Below are 19,678 nucleotides of genomic sequence, written 5' to 3' on the forward strand. Positions count from 1 at the left end.
ATGTAATGACGCATACATATATACACTTTTAATTAAAACATTCTTGCCAAAATTGCAGTAAAATAATATTACTTACAGCTATGCCAAATCTGGTTATTTTGTCTTCGTTACATTTAGCTATCACTGTTTCCAAAGCAGAACCATCATGAGATTCACCATCTGTCACAACAACCATTACTTTTGTGGCTGCCTGCCGTCCCCCCGACTCAGGGGAAAAAGCATGACGCCTGTAACAAAGCACTAGACTTATTAAGCAGAAATGAATTTAAAAGATGTTGTTTTATATGCATACATTAATTAATGTTTCTATCACTAATATTCAACAAAATATATTGGCAATGTTTTTCTCTTTAAATGAAAGATCTTAGCTAGTTATAGAAATAATGCTTAGGGTTTCAAAAGCGCTGCCCAGAGATCAAATGCCATAACAACAGTTAAAAATTGAAAAAATGAGAAAAAAATAACTACAAATGATATTTCCAATGGAAGTCCATTTTCTTTTCAAAGAAGCTAGGGGTTTTTTTGTCCAAAAATTATTTTAAGTGAAAAGTTTTCACCAGTTTTGCTCACAATATTCCCATGAAGCCAAAAATGTCAGAAATAGGCTCCATTTTAGGTGACAGCAATGAGGCAAGGAAACTAAAGAAGATATCTGTGCTATGCTACTGAAAACCTGGTCTTCACTGCAGTCAGAAGAGGTGCCTAAGGGCCCTGATATTTGTTCAGATTAAAGCTGGATAGAAACCAGCTACAGATAAAGCTGTTACACACTTTCAAGCACTAACTTTACAGCTGGTTAGTTCTTTTTATAACTGGATAATCATTTTTATGGTGTGATAATTACTTTGTATGTGTGGCTAATCTAGATTTATTGTGTAACTAACCAGCTGATTAATATATATAACATGTAGCTGGGGCCTAAATGAATAACCTGAGTAACTGCATCAGGATTTGAAATATAGCCTGTTTTGACTTTAAATGTAGCACCCTCAAGGCAAGCTCATCACCTTGCAAGATCTTTAGTTAGAAACATATCACAATAATTACCAGTACACTTTACCTTGCATAGTCAATAGCTTTGAAAGTATTAGTCAAAGTTCCTCCTTTTTGCTCAGTATTTGACATTGCCTTAACAACTTCATCTTTTGTTTTGTAAGTATTCAAGTTGAATAGTACCCTTGGCTTATTACCATATAGAACTAAGCCAACCTAAACAACAATAAACAAAGTATATTTGCATAAAGCCTTGCATTAAAATCAATCACACAGAATCATAATACTAACTTCTTTTTGTCAAGCTAATGATGTACAATATCTAGAGATATAAAAGAATTTATACTTTTCCTTCAGTACATATGACCTCAAATAACATTCATGCACATTTTGTAAAGCAAAATGTAACAATACATAACTCACATACATTTACATCTTGTGTCTTTAATCTATCCTACTCAATAACAAATTCAATGAACCAAAACTTATATAATGACTATATTTTTTTTTTCTTCAAAAGTTCTCAACACAGCTTCTATTAGAACAGCAGGCATGAGTAATGTTTACTGGTATGGCATGGATAAGGAGGTCTCAGCTAATAGTGCTTTTCCCCTGCTATCTTTTGGACTCCTCCTAGATGTCCAGGTAAAAAAAGTGTGATGGGATCTGATGTATGATCCACACAATTGAGCTTCCTGCGATGTCATGCATGCATGACATGAGGTGCGATTGTGGGATTGAGCATCAAATCGTATCACGCCACACTGCTGGTGCAGGGGAAGCCCAGGATTGTGATCCTGAGCTCCCCCTGTGTGGCAAGTAGCAAGCTCCCAGCCTCACGAGTGCATTGTGTGCCCCCATGGCTGGGAGCCCAGATCAGTTAATGGGGCTCCCACCTGTGGGATTTCATGATGCTCCCCTACTGCTGGGAGCCCCATTACCTGCAGACTCCCAACCACAGGGGTGCAGCTACCTACACATGGCATGATAGGAACCAGTCACAAAGTTATTCTACATTTTTTCACACACAGAAACAAAATTTTGGCAGTGAATCTAGGAACAGAGAAAGGCATGGTGGCTATGCTACATATGCACAGGGAGCTCTGAGCTCACTGCCTGGTCAGCATGGACTCCTGCTGGAGTCCTATGAGCCATGAGTTCTGAGCAAACCAGCTGATCAGGGCAGGGTCTGGCTGGAGCCCATGCTTTCACATGGCTCCAGGGCCCAAGGGGGAAACACTGCTGCTGTTCACCTTTTCCCTTCCTCCCCACTGAATTCAGCAGCAGGAGAAAGGAGCAGATGAGCAGTGGCTGCAGTGCTCAGCTTCTGCATTCCCGAAATGAACGAAAGCAGGAACTCTGGCCAGATCCCGCATTGTGAGTACAAAACAACCAAAGTGGGTGTGGCTGCTGCTATACCCCTTCTGGATTCATCTCTGCACTTAAATACCTTTACTAAAGAAAACGTAGGTGTCTATCATCTCTCCAGCACTTAAGAAGTTGGTCAGCATTTTTGTAGGTCTCTGTGTTGGATTCACCTGCTTGGCCCTGAGTATTTGTGCTGTGGCTGAATTCATACATGAATGTTCTAACCTCTAGGAGCCTCAGTCTGCAGAGTAAAAACTGTGTACATAGTAGATTTTAGATTTCAGATTTTTTGTGTTTAAGGAAAAAAATTGAAAAGAAAGAAAGGCCTAGCAGGAGTTTGCTCAGGCAGCCTTTGCACTGTGTGTTTTAAGTTCCAGATTCTTAATTGGATTCTCACGTTTCTTTTTCCACAGCAACGTGTCTTGAATTTTTATGCTGCACAACTGAATTTCTGAGGTATTAACTGGTGGGTTCAAGTTAGATGCACATTTCAAAACAGATGCACTGTAGTGGGTGAACTTTAGATAAGTGTATATCTTACATTTCAGGAAAAGGCCCACTGCTAGGTATATCTTGAGAACATTTATATGCATATATCTCAAATCACACAAAGGTTCTACTATACCATAAGGATCATGCCAAAGCTAAGTACCAAAAATCAGTAATTTTTGTTATAATTTGTTAGAATTTTTAGGAGTGGAAAATGTTCCTCATTTTCATCAATTACATTTAAAAAAAAATACTGCACAGTTACTAATCATGAGGACATTTTCTACATGCATTTGCAGGTAGCAAATCTAATCATGATTAGAGCCAATTACTGCTCAGTAAGCATCTGCATATGTTTACTGTGCAGTAATTAGCTCTACTGTGCAGTAAAGTCTCTTGTGTAGACCCACTGAGAACTATAATGCATTAAGGAGCAGAGAGTTCTATTCTATTCTTAATATATTTACCCAGCAAAAATGTTATGCATTATCACTTAGAAGAGAACAGGTGTGTGAGTGTATCGAAAAATCATACAGATTTTCAATAATATATTGGAATATATCATGCCAATAATATTGCCTATTGGAAATAATATAGTGGTTTGGGCCTCTGGCATCACACACAGCTCTGCTCTTTCTCTGCTCCAGATACAGGCCAGAGAGGGGGATCCAGTCACATGCCATGGGTCACCCCTATTCTGTTTGGGGCCTCTAGCCACATGGATCTGGGGTGGGGGCATCTTCAGTAATATACAGATCCCAAGAACTGAGACAACTTGGAAACTGGAGGGCCCAAGGGGATGAAGCTGCAGGACCGAGCAACCCTGTATCACACTCCCTTGCTTGACAAAATGCTGCTGCATGTTACTGCGGTGACTTTGGAGTGCTCTGCTGTGGGGCCTGACATTTGTACAGAATTTGAAAACCTGTGCATTTTAAATGCTTCAAATTGGGAGTAGAATTTGGAGCACTTCAAATGTCTGTCTTTCTTGGTCTCAGTTTCCTTTAAATTTATTGGAAAAGGCTAATACTATTTATTGTTACCGTTTGGGTTTCAAAAACTAGTTATAGCCTTACCTGAGTTTTTGTGGGGCCTATATCTAATCCTTGTGCAAATTTTTCCAAAAATGCCCTCACTGCATTCCATGGATAAATGCTGTTAGACTCATCACACACAACCACAACATCTATGAAGGAGGAACACTCTAAAAAAAAGAGAAGTTACTGATACAGAACATTGAATACATATTTTCAGTATTATTTACAACTCGTGACAAATCTAGAGGTTCAAACTTAGTTCTTAGCAGGCAAAGTGTATTGCCATCAAGGCGGTTTCCCACAATGAGAGTAGCATAAAAACAGGCCAATCTGGGGCCTACTTTTATCTCTACCACGTTACATGGCTGTGACCCCTCTGTTTTCTGTGGAGTGACTCCTGATTTGCAGCACTGGAGATATCAGAGTCAAGCCCTCCTTGTGAACTTCAAAATCTGGCTCTTTGTAAACTGAATTTTGAAAAATCAAGTTAAGCCTTCTCTATATGGAATCTGTCTTGACTTTGATTAATTAATAATCAATCATTTTGTCTGCATTGCCTTACTTTGAAGAGCTGGTGAAAAGCTTCTTAGGATCTGGAAACTTGGACTGATTTCAGAACAGACTCCCGTTGCATAGTACTGACTTCCACACTGCTGTGCCCATAAGGGACCACACGTCTTTAAAAAAAAAAGAGGAAAAATAAAACAACATATACTTTCCCATTTTATACCTTCATAAAAACATCATATTAAATAGTGTGCACAAGGTCAGTGGAATAGTTTCCTCTAAACTAGATACACCTCAACCTCCCAGCAGGTTAAAATTAACCTGTGCAGACCTCTGTGTTGTTATGATTAGACCATTTCTCACACCTGAACTGGCTCATTTAAAGCTAATTTTGGTATCTACAGCACATTGTAATATGCTCTTCAACTGATCAGGAGGGAATACCATACCAAGGAGCTACTGTGTATATCCCCTACAGAGTTTGCCATGTTATTGCACGTGGTGGGACATATAAGTGAAACTAAAAAAAGGGACATATAGAGTTGTGAAAACATATACACACTTCAGTCATCAGGAATTAAGAGATTTATTGATTGACGATGCTGATTCTTGTTTCATTGTGAAGGGCCTGGCACATGAAATCACAAAGCCAACAGCAAGTATTTTTGAAAAACTATCTAGTCAGGAGAGGCAGTAGATGACTGGAGAGTAGAGCATAATACCTTTGTTTATAAAGCAGGAACCAAAGCAAGAGTGTTTGTGCCATGGTCCTTTCAGATTCTGCCTGGAAATCCTGCTAAACACCTACCACCACAAAAAAGTATATAGTTCTGGCTATAAGTCAGATTATATCTGAAATCCACTGCAGTCATCCATGTCACCCAAAAGAGCTCCTAACAGCAGTCATTATTGATAATTATATCAACAAATGCTGAAGGATTCTCAGGTGCCATATAAGACCTTGGCCTTCTATAAAAGGCTAAAATGTGTGCTGACTTCACATGTTAGGTGCTGTGCCTCCAGGGATTAATAAAAACTGTCTGTGAGTAGCAAAAATGAATCTAGTTAGTCCACTGGGGGAACTACGCAGTATAGAAGACCTTGCCGGAGCTCCAGACCCAACCATACTGTACGTCAACTACTAGAAAAATCTATGATCATGGTGGCAGAATACAAGATGTAGGCCTTCATTTTAAATTAAAATGATTTTAAATAGGACCATATGCAGAGAAGTATTGCTATGATGATTAGGGATCTGGATATCCTACCTTATGAAAAGAGACTAAAAGAGGTTGGGTGGATTACCCCAAGAAAATGACAGCTGAGAGGTGTATATTTGCTGTGTACAAAATCAGTGGAGAAGGAGAAACATCAGAGCTAGAGCTATTTAAAGTATTTAGCTATTGAAAAGTAAGGACAATGTTAGCACAACATAAATAGGTGTAAAATGATCATGGCCTAATTCAGGGTAGGAATTAGAAAAAGATTTCTAAACATCAGGATAGCAACGTTCTGGAACAGCATTCCAATAGGAAAAGGGGGCAAAAATCTTACTAGCTTTGAAGTGGAGCTTGATAAGATTGAGAAAAGGATTCATATGACATGAACAGCAGGGACTGAACACAGTAATACAGGAGCTCCCATCCCATCTTATATACTTAAATTGAAGACAGAGGGCACCTCTACGTGTGCCCAATGCCTGCTCCGATGCATTCTAATCGGAATGCACTGCAGCAGAAGCAGCGTCAAGTGCATTCAGCAGCCCCATGTTTCAAAATGGGGGCAGGGCACTTTAATTAAAGCTTACTTGACGAGCTTTAAAGTGCTCCTGCCACCATTTTGAAGCGTGGGACACTGAATACATGAGACACTGCAGGCATTTTAGTTGGAACAGGTCCTGAGAGCTACTCTAATTAAAATATCCCTCCCTCCCATCCCAGACCACGTGTTAAAACATCCAGAAAAGCTACTGTCAAATGAGAGTTGTTCAAACAGTAGCATATGTGAAATCAGTTAGGTTCTTAGTGGACACACATCTACACTGGTATCATAATGGCAATTAATGGTATTTAAACTGGAAATTTCTGCCATGGAAATCAAAACTGATTAACTGAGAAACTGGACTAACTTTTTCACAGAGTTAGTCCTACCCAGTCGAGGTTGAGGCAAATTGGCTATGAAGATTTCAGAGTCAGTCTTTGTATTGTTATGTTTATATTTTACTGAGGATTAGAGAATTAGGCTTTCCAGTACTGATAGTACAGTATCTTTTTCAAGTCCTACCTATTTTTTCAGGAATGTGCCATAAGCAATAGCAGGGAATGTGCTGCATTTAGAAAACAGGTCACTTCCTCTCACACTAGTACTACTAGTGCTAGTATTTTGACTAGCTTCTGTGTCAATTTTTCATTTTCTCTTTCCCTTTTGCAAAAAAAAAATCATGGATAGGCAATTTCTTCCTTTTAGGCAAGAAGTATACAATAAGGCTTCTGCCAGGTGTATTAATTATGTGCTGTATGATTCATAGATCTATTATCAAAACATTTTGCTGGGATATTTGGTACCAGTTGATTTCAATATGGGACATACACTTGGTGATGTTAATAAATGGCAGCCTTAAAGTACAAGGTTAATTTTAAGCATATGACTAGATCCATTTTTCTTTAATGGAGTCACTCACAGTTTTGAAAGTTGGCATTTTAAAGCACCTTATCAGGGATCCTGGTTTTCTCTGAATTAAGAAAATCCAATTTTCGATTAAAAAAAGGTTACCTCAAATCCACATTTTTCCACTAGATCTATCTATTCTAGATATATATCTAGGTATCTATATCATAGATCCATCCATCACAGATCTATCTATCTTTATTATTGGTGTTTCATTTAAATAATGGATTTGGAGTTACTTGTTTTAAAACCGAAAATTAGGGATTTTTTTTTAAATCAGAGAAAGCCAGGATGCCTGCTTATAATGTAAATACACTTCTAAGCACCTTTTAAGGACCCTAGAAAAAAGAACTAGTAATGATAATAAATGGCTAGATGGCCTTAAGCTACAATGGAAAAAAATACTAGGTATTCTAAAATGAGCTACATTTAAAAATTAATTGTTAATTTAGTTTAAGAAAGAAAACTACAGCTGAATATCTTTCATGTTTACTATTTCACTACATTAGTTACTATACATGTGTATGATGTGAGCATCTTCAATTGGAATATGAATACCTCTCAGCAGTATATATAATAGTGTTGATCTGACATCATTTTGTAAACTCTACCATTGCTGTGGTAAATCTTTGAACATACCTGTCTGAAGGGTATAAAATGTATAAATACTATAAAGAATTGTTTATGCATCAGCTGCAGCGTGTAAACCTGACATCCAATATACACATTTATGGATCACAGAAAATGCAAGCTTTTAGTAGGCTCTTATGGTATATAATTTTATATTCTATTATAAACAAGCATAGAAGATATTCCATGGGGTCACAAACATGGAGTGATATACAGTATTGTGTGTAAATTTTTCATTTTAGTGTTGTTTTAACTATGAACAGAATTAATTTATCTTCCTTTTTTTAAGTGAACTTCTATGTATAGCATTTTTTTTCCCCTCACAAGTGTTATTTGAAAAGAATCCTTTTGGAGATTTAAAAAACAGTGAAGCAATGCATGAACTGAATCTGTCAATTCACAACTTGCCTGAAATATTTACTTGCAATTCTTTATTATAAGCTGGAAAAAATATCCCAAGTACTATAGAACAAAACTTTTACAGCTGGTCCAGGGAATGAAGAGTCACATGCCTGAACAGTAACTGAAGTTCTTTGAAAGCATTGTCCATTTGCACATTTTGCTATTGGTGTGTTCGCATCCTATGACTTCAAGCTGCAGGGCAGCATTATCCATTCAGCCTCTGTGTGGAGACTGCTTTGCCATTCATTCTTTCAGACTATAAATGTGCAAAGTGTGAGGGCATAAATAGTTTTGTCCTTTATAGATATACTACATTTTGGTGTTCAACATTCAAAATGTTGAGAAACTCCTCTGCATGAAGTTTTAGGGAAAATATGGAAATGTGCATCTCAAATGGCACTCTGAAATGACCTCTGACAGGAATATGGGGACCATATCTAGATGCAGAACCAGGGAGGGAGAGCCAGCAATTATGGACTACTTCTTTCCAGTTTGGCTTGCTGAGTTGATAGCTAACCAAAATGTCATATCCCATGATGGCTGCAACAGGAAGAATGTTGCCATTGGTGCCAAGATGAACATGGGCCGGCAGTGTGGGGATGCAGTCAGGAAGGCCAACCGTACCTTGTCATGCATCCACAGATGCATCTCGAGCAGGTCCAGGGAGGTGATACTCCCCCTCTGTGAGGCACTGGTCAGGCCACAGCTGGAGTACTGTGTCCAGTTCTGGGTGCCACACTTCAAGGGGGATGTGGACAACATGGAGAGGGTCCAGAGGAGGGCCACTTGCACGATCAGGGGCAGCAGGGCAGGCCCTACGAGGAGAAGCTACAGGACGTGAACCTGTTCAGCCTCTACAAGAGAAGGCTAAGGGGATCTAGTGGCCTGTTACAAACTAGTCAGAGGGGACCAGCAGGCATTGGGGAAGTCCCTGTTCCCCTGAGTACTACCAGGAGTGACCAGGAATAACGGTCACAAGCTGGCAGAGAGTAGATTTAGGTTAGATATCAGGAGGCGCTACTTCACTGTCAGGGCAGCTAGGATCTGGAACCAACTTCCAAGAGAAGTGGTGCTGGCCCCTACTCTGGGGGTCTTTAAGAGGACGCTAGATGAACACCTTGCTGGGGTTGTTTGACCCCAGTACTCTTTCCTGCCATGGCAGGGGGTCGGACTCGATGATCTGCTCAGGTCCCTTCCGACCCTAGAAACTATGAAACTGGGGGACCCATGACAGTCAAAAGTACTTGGCTGAGATCCTGCAACAGGATTCAATTTCTGATAGGTGCAAACACAATAGTTGGACTCTTTGAAAATATTAACACAACTGAGCAGGAAAAAAGGATGGTTTGAGTGCTAAGATCTTTGTTCAATGCACCTTGACTAAGCTCCTTCTCCTCTGATGCTAAACCCACCAATCATGGGATTTTGGCTAGCTATAATTTTATGATTTTGGGACCAATGCTCACCCAGGTGTGTATGCACCTACCCAGCCAGACAGCAGTGGCCACTTCTACATTCAGACTGCATGTGGCACAGGAATGCAAACTGTGCAGAAGTGCTCAAAATAGCAGTTACATGGCTAGTTAAGTACCATTTGAGTGTGCAAAGTGAAACAGTTTGGCCCATAATGTCTGGGTGCTGAAAATGTTTTTCTTATACTCGGATGCTCATGGTCTGACAAGAGGGACCTGACAGTGGGCAAAACCGTGTGATCTGAAAAAAAGATTTGTTTTTGCTTTGGAAGGATTGGATCTGAATTTTAGGATCAGGCCAATAAGGTTCTAGAACCTGTTCTGGGGTATATAAGCCACCTCTGCTGTGCATCTTAAGACCACCCTGATAAACTTGAGTCTTTGAAATGGAGTGAGACTCAACTTCTGGATTCCAACTTTAAAGCACAGATTTGGTAATACATCAGGAAAGAGAAATACCATCACATCAGCTGCCTGTCCAGGTCAGAGTACATGGAGGTATACTGCCATAACTTTTAGCACTTTGCTGAACATCCTTGGAGCAAATCAAAGTCCTACTGGTAAAACAGTGTATTGATTTACACCTACCACAAATCTCAGGTATGTCCCATGTAATGGCACGATGGATACCTGGAAATGCATATCCTCAAGTTCAAGAGATGTGAAAAAGTTGCTTGAGTCCAGGAAGGGAATAATCAAGTATAATCAAGCAGGATGATAAATTATGAACTTCTGAGATTCCACACATGTCACACACCCTCCCTTCCTTCTTAGAATTAGAAAGTTTGAGCTGTAAAACCTTCTTTTCTAGTAAGGGTGAGGGACTGGTGATGTCTCATTCATATCCAGTTTTGGGCACTGAAATTAAAGAACATTTGAAACAAGACAAATTGGATAGAGGAGAACAAAAAAAAAGGGATTAAAAGGATTAAAGGTTTAGAAAACATGACTTAAAAGGAAAGGTTGAAAAAAGTGGCATTGTTTAGCCCAGGAAAGAGACTAACGAGGGAACTGATAATAGTCTTCCAATGCCTGATGGGTGATTATACAGAAGATGGAGATAGGTTAGTCTGTGCACACAGAGAGCAAGACGAGAAATAACGGTTTTAAATTGCAACAAGGTTAGGTATTATATAGACCTTTTTCACTAGAAGGGTGGTTAAACTCTGCAACAGGTTACCATGAGAAGCTGTGGAATCTCCATTCCTCGAAATTAAAAGCAGGATAGATAAGTTCTTGGTTGGAACACTTTTGAAAAAAAAGATCCCTGCCTTGAGTCAGAGCTGTACTAGATGACCTCCAGAGATTGCTTCCAGCCCTATTTTTCTATGAGTCTGTGACTTCTATCATACACAAAATAAAAAAAGAAATAGGACTTTTGATATAGAAGGACTGTTTGAGAAAGGTTCCTGAAGAAGAAAGGGGAAGTGGAGGGAGTCGTCAGGTGAAACTGAACATGCAAGAACACATATGCCCGAAGTAGGCAAGATGAGTCCCAAAGGGTTCCTGTATCGCGTGGGCTGCTTCAGCTTTCTCAGTAGTCCAAGTGATCTGGGTGATCAGGGTACATTAATCTATGGAAGCATTATCTGTTTTTGAGGGCCTAGACAACTGCTGGTAGACAAAGGATTGTGTGACCACAATTGACAGACTATAAGTATGCTACTTGTTGTGCTCTTTTATGTACCAGGGTGCATGTGAAGGCATCATCTACTCTGATGCTGAACAACTCTGCTCCCTTGAAGGGTCTTTCACAGTGGTCTGTACTCCCTAGCAGAAACTGGATCCCTGTGACCATACTGGGTTGGTCAGGTGACCTTTGCTATTTCTGGGAAATATACCCACTGAAACTAAGGTTTCTTGCAAGCTAGTTTTAGCCACTGTTTGACCCTGTGCCATCAAGAAAGCAAAATTCTTTTTCATGTCTAGTGACACCCTGTCCAGGAAGGAAGCTAGCTTATCAAACACTAGAAAGTTGAGCCTGACAGCTAGCGACTGTAAATTGTGACTTTATAGAAAAGCTTGCCTTGTGGATGATACATCCTGTTTCTATGACTGTCTTTGGGAATCATACAATTTAGAGGCAAATTCTCACTAACAACTACCCCATGCAGAGGGGATGGCACTGGACAGGTTTAGAAGTACTCTTGCACTTTGGATGGGACCTGGTCCTTCTTACCCAGGTTCCTTGAAGTGTGGGTTGTTATGGTTTGTGTTTGCCAGGCCACTCTAGCTAGATAGATGATCAAGTAGTCCTTTCTCTATAAAAGTCCATTGGCCTCAATATGGTGCAGGTGCTCACCAATAGCGCAATATATACAATGAATCACTAAAAGGAATAGTTAATGGCCGCTCCATATAAAAAAGCAAACAGCCAAAATTCAAATAAGTACCCATAGCTCTCCAGTAAGATTTGGAGCTTTAGATAAACTATTTAAACTTATCTAGGATAACTTCATCTCTTCTCTTGGGCTGTTCCATCAACTAGGCAGGTCACACTCGGTGCGTCTACATGTTAAATTAGTGTGATGCAATAATCTCTGGTGCAGTTTACACCAGTTTATTGCTCCTGAGCAAAGCATTTACATGTGCACCTGGGACTGCAGAATGGTAAGCTGGGGTGGCGCAGCTGGCAGGGGATACGGGTGGTCAGCCAACCAGCCCAGAACTACTCTGCCCTGGCTCAACATACTGGAAAGGGGCTGGCTGGGGCATGAGGGCACTACAAGGGTACTGGTTGGGGCATGAACGCCACATGCCTCTGGAGGCTGGGGGGGTGGGGACGGAGCGACCGCCCACAGCCAGTGGCAGTGGGGAGCTCCCACAGGTAGCCACAGCAGTGTTGGCGGCAGGGGCAGGCCCAGCGGGGAGCTCCTGTGGCCAGCTGCAGCAGTGCTGATGGCAGGGGAGGGGGCGGTGGTGGTGTCAACAATGGAGGGGAGAGGGAGGTGGCAAAACAGAAACTGCCTGCAGATGCCACCAGCAGCGTCACCAGCACTTTTTGCAGGGGTACACTGCCAAGCTCAGGGGGTGCATGTGCACCCGTATGCACTCCCTATGCATCGCCAATGGGCTGGGGCATGAGTCTGGCTGCAGCACAAAGTCCCAGGCTAGCTTGCAGGGGCTAGTCACCATCTACATGTGCATTGCAATGGAGTAAATAACTCTGTCGTATGATAGTACTTGTATTGGGCAGTAATAACCTACAGCCAAGTTAATTAATTTCCTGTGACCTAATAGCTCCGCACATGTAGATGAAAATGCTTTACTGCAGAGTGAATTAAACAACTCCGCAGTAAGCATCTCATGTAGATGCCCCCACTGAGGGTGAAGCAGAGCCAACCACATAAGGAGGAGTTCCAGTGGGCCTTCTAGGTACCTATATATGAGCAGGGAGGCTGTTCTGACACACTATAATGTCAATGCGTTGGAGCAGACTCAAGTATTTCACTCTTCTGAGGCATGGAATTTACCATGCTCCAGGAGCAGCTTTCTGCATCTTGTGTATCAGCATTCCCACATTTCAAAATGGTGGCGGGGGCACTTTATCTAAAGCTTGTTTGACAAACTTTAGATAAAACACCCCTGGCTGCCATTTTGAAGTGCAGGGACCCTGATACACGAGATGCTCAGGACATTTTAATTAGGGAGGCTCTTGGAGCCACTCTAATTAAAGCGCCTCTGTCCCACTCCTGGAGCTTGTGTATAAACACCCTCAGAGTCAAGATCTCCAGCATGCAGGATATGTATTCTTCTGGGACACAGTTATCCCATGGCCTGCTCCTTTATTACAACCTGGAATGGAAGGGGAAAAGCCACAAGGACACACAAACAGAGCAATTCCTGCATTTACAAAAGATATTACACTTTTCCAGGGTTACTGTTCATAAGTTAACAAGGAAGGATTTCAGATTAATGCAACCTCAAAGAAATACAAAAGATTTATTACAAAAGCAACCTGGTTTCTTGTTAATATAACATACCTATGTTCAACATGACTACTGTCAAAATGGTTCACTGAAGTAACTAACTCAATGCCTACAGGATAAGCCATCTTTGTAAGTCTGTGTAACTTGCAGAATCTTCTCCTATCGTGTATATTCAAGCCTTTAATTACATATTCTCATTATAGTGTTCTGTATGACTCCTAACTGCCCTATGACCCCTGACATTGCAACCCAAATAACATTGTTTTAATGTAGGTTTGTAAAGTGTCATATGAAACATGCAGTAATTTACATTTCATAATGAGATATTTTCAGCTCAGATTTCATTTATATATGTAGCACTACAGGTGTCACATTTTCATGAATAACATTTAGTACTTACTGCATACAGCTTTGATTCTTACCAAAAATCCTTTTGTTTTGGGGTTTCTTACTAGAGTTAAACCAAGGTTCATCTCTTCTTTTATCTCAGTAACATTTGGAATGCTGGTTAGAGCTAAAAAAAAAGTGATTAAATGATAGAAAAATATTAAATCATTATATCTTCCTCATTTACAGAATTGGAAGCTTCTAACTAAGTGGGGTTTTAGAAATCTTTTGAATCTCCATAAAATGTTCTCAGCCTAAACAAAAGAAAGCTACCTGGTGTGAGAAATTTGGCTAGATTAGCATTTTTAATTAGAGTGCGTCTTCTAAAGAGTAAAAGGCAATTCAATAAGCCAAGATCCCCCCCCAGTAGCTGTACAACAACACAACATGATTCTTTTTACTGGATTCAGGGGGCACCTTTTATGTTTACACTACTTAGGATTTCAGGTCTCTTTAAACAGGTGTCAAGTCCAAGTCTCAAATACACCAGATAGAAAATATCAGGTAATAGAGAGATTCAGAATAGGAAAAGTATGTTTACAGGATTAACCCTGTCACAGGGCACTAAGCTGTACCTGCTTCTTTAAGGGCAGAAGCAGCCTAGCAAAGGAGTCCTGCAGGCTAGGCAGAGCTCCACAGCTGCAGATTATTTGAGTACAGGGTGGCCATCATAGAGGACATTCTGGTTTTCTACTACTCTGTCCTCTGTTGATATGAAACTGGATGCCCTTATGTTCTCTATTTTTCTCTTCTTGCCTTTATGTCCTCTATTTCTCTTAGAGGACATAAAGGCGTCCAGTTTCATATCAATAAAGAACAGAGAAAAACCAGACTGTGCTCTACGATGGCCATCCTACCTGAGTAACAGGTTACAGTAATTAGCTGGCACCTGCAGGTGGTCAGCTGGCTGGAAGGAGGCAGAGCCCAGGGAACATGGCAGGGCTCAGGGCAGGGTTCTCTTTCTCTCTGACAACTGCCAAGAAAAGGAACTGCTGCACATGAGCTACCCAAGCTACCTGTGCTGCCTGCTTTGCTACCTCCAAGCATATTAAGACTCTAGGAGTTCACAAGGTACCCAGGGGTAAATGCTATCCTGAGGGTGGAAGCTTGCGCTCTTAAAGGGACAGAGTGCTGCCCTCATGGTTGTTGTTATGTTATAGTCCAGGGGATTATGTCTGTGTTATTGTTTGTGCTGGTGGTTTGGGATGAGACTATTAGGGGAAGTTGATGCCTCATTAGTGCCCAGAGGGGGGCACACAATTGTGTAGAGCCCAGTGCCAGGGGGAGCGCAGCTGCTGGAGGGCTGGAGAGCCCAGCGCCAGGGGGAGCGTGGCTGCTGGAGGGCTGGAGAGCCCAGCGCCGGGCGGGGGTGGGGTGCGGCTGCCAGAGGGCCGGAGAGTCTGGTGGCAAGAGGAGATGGATGGGTGCTAGTGCCTCAAAGCCAGACCCAACACAGTAGGTCTAGGCTAGAAGATCAAGCTATGGAGGCAGAGTAGCCTGAGACTCTGACAGAGGGAATAATAGTCATGTAACACCAGCGAGGCATGGAGGGTGGCAAAGGGGAGGTTTGGATCCATGCAACTGGCCCATAAGACCTCAGGTGCCCTGTGAAGCACAGTATTGAAGAGAGGCCTGGCAAAGGATTCAAAGACCGGTAGGCTTGAGTGAGGTTCAGCAGACTGGGACCAAATGAAATCCTGGGGGCAGCCTTCTGATTTATTTTACCAATAAGATGTGGCAGACAAGACCAGAGGGTTCCCTCAGAACAGAGCTTGCATGGTTGTGGAGATGCCAGGGCCAACACAGCCACACCTGGGGACCCGCTCTGTGACACCCCCCTATCAAAACTGTTTTTAATAACTTCCTGTTGTTTTGTCCCCCTCCCCATTTGTTTGTGAAATCTGACTCAGGATCTCATTTTATGCTTAGACTGTAAGCTTTTTGTGATAGGAACAGTGTCTGTCAGGTGTTTAAGTTTCTAGCACAATGAAACACCAATCGGAATCCCTAAGCAGAATTGCAATACAAATAATAACTACTACTACAAATACTATTACAACAAATGACTACTATGACAATTAACAAAAGATGCATCTACAGCTGATGCAAATGCATTAAAGGAAAAGTGGGAAAAGAGTTATGAGTAGGAATACAGAATTACATGAAAGCACTAGCAAGTAATGGCAAAGCTGTACAGCTCTAGAAGCTAAACGTATCTTGGGAATGTAATTATAAAGTTCTTAACTTCAGGAGATTCAGTATAGCTCTGCTTATTGCATTTTATTGCCTAATTTGGGTTTACCCAATAAATTTGGCTGGGTACAGAAGAGAGACTAAATGGATTATCCCAAGTTAGCATTAATTACAACTTACTTTGCAAATTTAGTTTTTCACATGTGGTTTCAGATGAGTCAACAGGACATCTGTATATATCTCCCATTCTATTAGCTGGATATCCACTCCAAGGTGAGCCAACAAGCAACCTAAAACAACGGGAAAGTGAGTCTTTCTTTGCTTTCTGAGAAAAAAAGAGCATGTTTATTTGAAGGTAAACTGAAAATTAAATGAAAGATTCAGAGGGCCTCTTGGTACTGAACTAAATGAGTTCCTAGGACTGTTTGTAGGAGTAAGTGGAAGAACTCTGTTTACAGGTATCCCAGAGCTGTGCTTTGTTTTGGCAATATTTATCATATGAGAGAACCCTACCGGAGAACAGAGTAGATGTATAGGAATGAAATGGTCAAACATCCAGTAGACTTTTAAATCTATTGTGTTATTATAATACATATGACAAAGCCGAAAGAAATGTAGCCAAGGTATTAATACTTACTAATACATTAGTTAATAATACATAAATTGTGAACTGGGACACATGGTGCATTTGACTGGAAGCAAAATACCCCTAAAGATTAGTCAGGTAACATGTTGAGAGGATTCTTTTAGGTTAACCTTTAACTGATGGGAGACAGTTCACTCACTAGCTACACAGTGGCTGCATCTACACGTACACTTAACTGCAGCTTAAACTAATTAGCTAGAGAGTAAAGCAACACCATTTACACATGTAACGCTATTAGGGTGCAGTAGACTAATTAATGCTACTGTAAGATAGTATGGGACAAAACTATTTTATAGTGGGATAATTAACTGTGATTAAATGCGTGTGTAAATGCTGACCATGGGCATAAATTGCCCAGTCAGCTCAGCCAGCAGGGGGTCAGACTCCTGTCTCCCACCTAGACACACAACTCCACACTTTCAGTACCCTTGTGTTGCAGGCATCCCTTCCACTGCCTGATGCCACTACCTGGAGCCTAGGGCTTATGTAGATGCTGTGCCCCAAAGTAGTTTACTTTGGCTCGAACTGCTCCAGAGTTTATTGCTTTGAATTAATTGCATATGTAGATGCATCCAATAAAAGTATTACTGCTGTCTGAGCTTGAACTGTGCTGCCATATCTTGAACACAGTAAGTCAGAAGGAAACTAGTGGAGGTGATGATAACAGACCACGTAGTTATTTAGAACTAAACAGGAACTTGTAAGTTATCAAACATTCCAGAGTCCATTGTCCTCTGATTCACATCCTTTCATTTGAGGAAGTAAAACACTTTACAGACAATACTCTATTAATTCCCAAATGCCCAAACATTTTTTGGTAATGAACACAATCTTTCCACTTTACTCAACTCTCAAGCCAGCAACCACGTAACACATGGGTAGCACCATACAACAGTTTAGGATAGGATGTAAAAGACAATTCAATAAAATTGAAAGTGCAGGGGAAATATAATTAAGTACTGTTTCCATGGAAATGAAAGGTAATATCTCAATGCCTGTATTGTGAAACCACTGAACAAAATATTAAAAAGGAAAACCCTTTTGTTTATATCTTTAAATATGCATGTTTCTGTTTATAGATTAACCTGTCAGTAACTGTAACAGTCTGCAGCCTTGCAGCCTGGATCAATTAGCCAATAATGAAGGGAAGCTGGCTGGCTGACTGGAAATAGAGAGACAGGAAGAGGAAGTGAGGAAGGGAGAACCTGAAGAGGTCATGGTCATGTGGAGAGTGAGGACTCCTCCAAGGAAGAATGAAGATTTTGGGGTGAAAACTAATCTATGCCTGTGGGGGCCCATTCTGGATTGTTTGATGCTTTCTGCTGAGTTCTGTGGTGTAAATTAACACCGGGCTTTGAGCTTGTGTTCCTGGGTCCAGAGAAGTACTGCGTTGCTGTGACCAGGTTAAAGGTGTATTTATTTTGTATTACTTATGTTTTTGGCTAAGCCCTGTGGAGCAGAAGAGCCCTGGCATTAGATCCTGTGCTGCTGAGCCTGCAGAGAAACTATGTTGCTGGGACTAAATTAAAGTAGTGGGTTAGAGTTCAAGGACTGACTTGTGCCTGGGGGAGCTAGGCTAATGCAGATCTCACTACATTAACCAATATTTACATAGAGTGGTAATAAATAGATTTAAAATAGTTATGATAAACATATCCTTATAATTGGAGGTGTAAATGGGCACTTGAGTGCCCTGAGCAGCAGCCACCCATGGGCCAGTCAATGCCATTACTCTCCCCATCCCGCCCTCAGGACTGGTGCCCTGGTTGCTCCCTTCTGTTATGTTATTGAAGTTCAACTGGAAATTATAACCTTTCTAAACAAATAAAAACCAACAACAACTGTGTGTTCCTTAACAAAATTACAGCAATGATATTTTCTACTAAATTAGGACATTTTTAGACAGCCTTTTCTATATACACCTTACATTTCCAAATCTACATTGACTAACATTTTATAGGACTCTTGCAGTAAAGTGGATCTGGTAAAATATATCTAGCTTAAATGTATAAGGAAGTGTTTCAGGATTACTTTTTTCTCTGAAGACGTTTAATACTTTCACATACACCTTTGAATATATTTAATCTCAATTTTAGTATAAAATAACTCTGTTTCATTTCGCCATCACTACTGAGTTAGCAAAAACATAACCAGGGAGGGCTATTCTGCAGTTGCTCGGGGATGTAGGGGGGTAAGTCAAGAAGGCCAAGGCAGAGATGGAACTGGGACTAGCTTCCCAGATTAAGGACAATAAGAAGTCCTGTTTTAAATACATAGGGGGTAAAAAGAAGGTCCCGGGTAATGTGGGGCCATTGCAGGATGCGTTGGGAAATTTGGTCGTCACACCAGACAACAAAGCTAACATGTTTAACAATTTCTTTGCCTCTGTCTTCCTAGGTAGGGACCAGAACAGCCACCTCCCTGCTGGGCCTCCCTTGGGCCCTGGGTGGGGGCACACCTGGGCCAAGGGTTAGCGAGGATTTAGTTAGGAAGCTTCTGGAGGGGCTGGATGTTTTCAAGTCAGCCGGTCTGGATGATCTCCACCCTAGAGTTCTATAGGAACTGGCTGAGGTCATTGCAAGTCCCCTGGCATGGCTTTATGAGCACTCGTGGTGCTCTGGAGAGGTACCGGAGGACTGGAAGAGGGCCAACGTGGTTCCCATCTTCAAAAAAGGGAGGAAGGAGGACCCGGGAAACTACAGGCCAGTTAGTCTTACCTTGATCCTAGGCAAGCTGTTTGAGAAAATTATTCTAGCACACATCCAGGAGGGGCCAGCAGGGGACTGCATGCTTAGGGGCAACCAACATGGGTTCATCAGTGGCAGGTCCTGTCAGACCAACCTGGTGGCCTTTTACGATCAGATCACCAGATCATTAGATGCAGGGGTAGCAGTGGACATAGTCTTCCTGGACTTCCGGAAGGCTTTTGACACTGTCTCTCACCCCGTTCTCATTAAG

General features: G+C 41.3%; 1 protein-coding gene across 1 annotated transcript in view; it reads right to left on the bottom strand.

Annotated features, from left to right (window-relative positions):
• Positions 1-19,678, bottom strand: part of ITGA2 (integrin subunit alpha 2) — a 125,848-nt gene that overhangs the window by 50,784 nt on the left and 55,386 nt on the right. The window contains exons 3-8 of the mRNA XM_019517878.1: positions 16,255-16,364; positions 13,917-14,008; positions 4,450-4,564; positions 3,927-4,054; positions 1,061-1,209; positions 77-227 (exon numbers count right to left, since the gene is read on the bottom strand). Coding sequence (XP_019373423.1) covers positions 77-227; positions 1,061-1,209; positions 3,927-4,054; positions 4,450-4,564; positions 13,917-14,008; positions 16,255-16,364 — 745 coding nt within the window. The remainder of the gene's footprint in view (positions 1-76; positions 228-1,060; positions 1,210-3,926; positions 4,055-4,449; positions 4,565-13,916; positions 14,009-16,254; positions 16,365-19,678) is intronic.

Source organism: Gavialis gangeticus, unplaced genomic scaffold (genome assembly GCF_001723915.1).
Source record: "Gavialis gangeticus isolate Ggan-Ray unplaced genomic scaffold, GavGan_comp1, whole genome shotgun sequence".
Classification (NCBI taxonomy): Eukaryota; Metazoa; Chordata; order Crocodylia; family Gavialidae; genus Gavialis; species Gavialis gangeticus.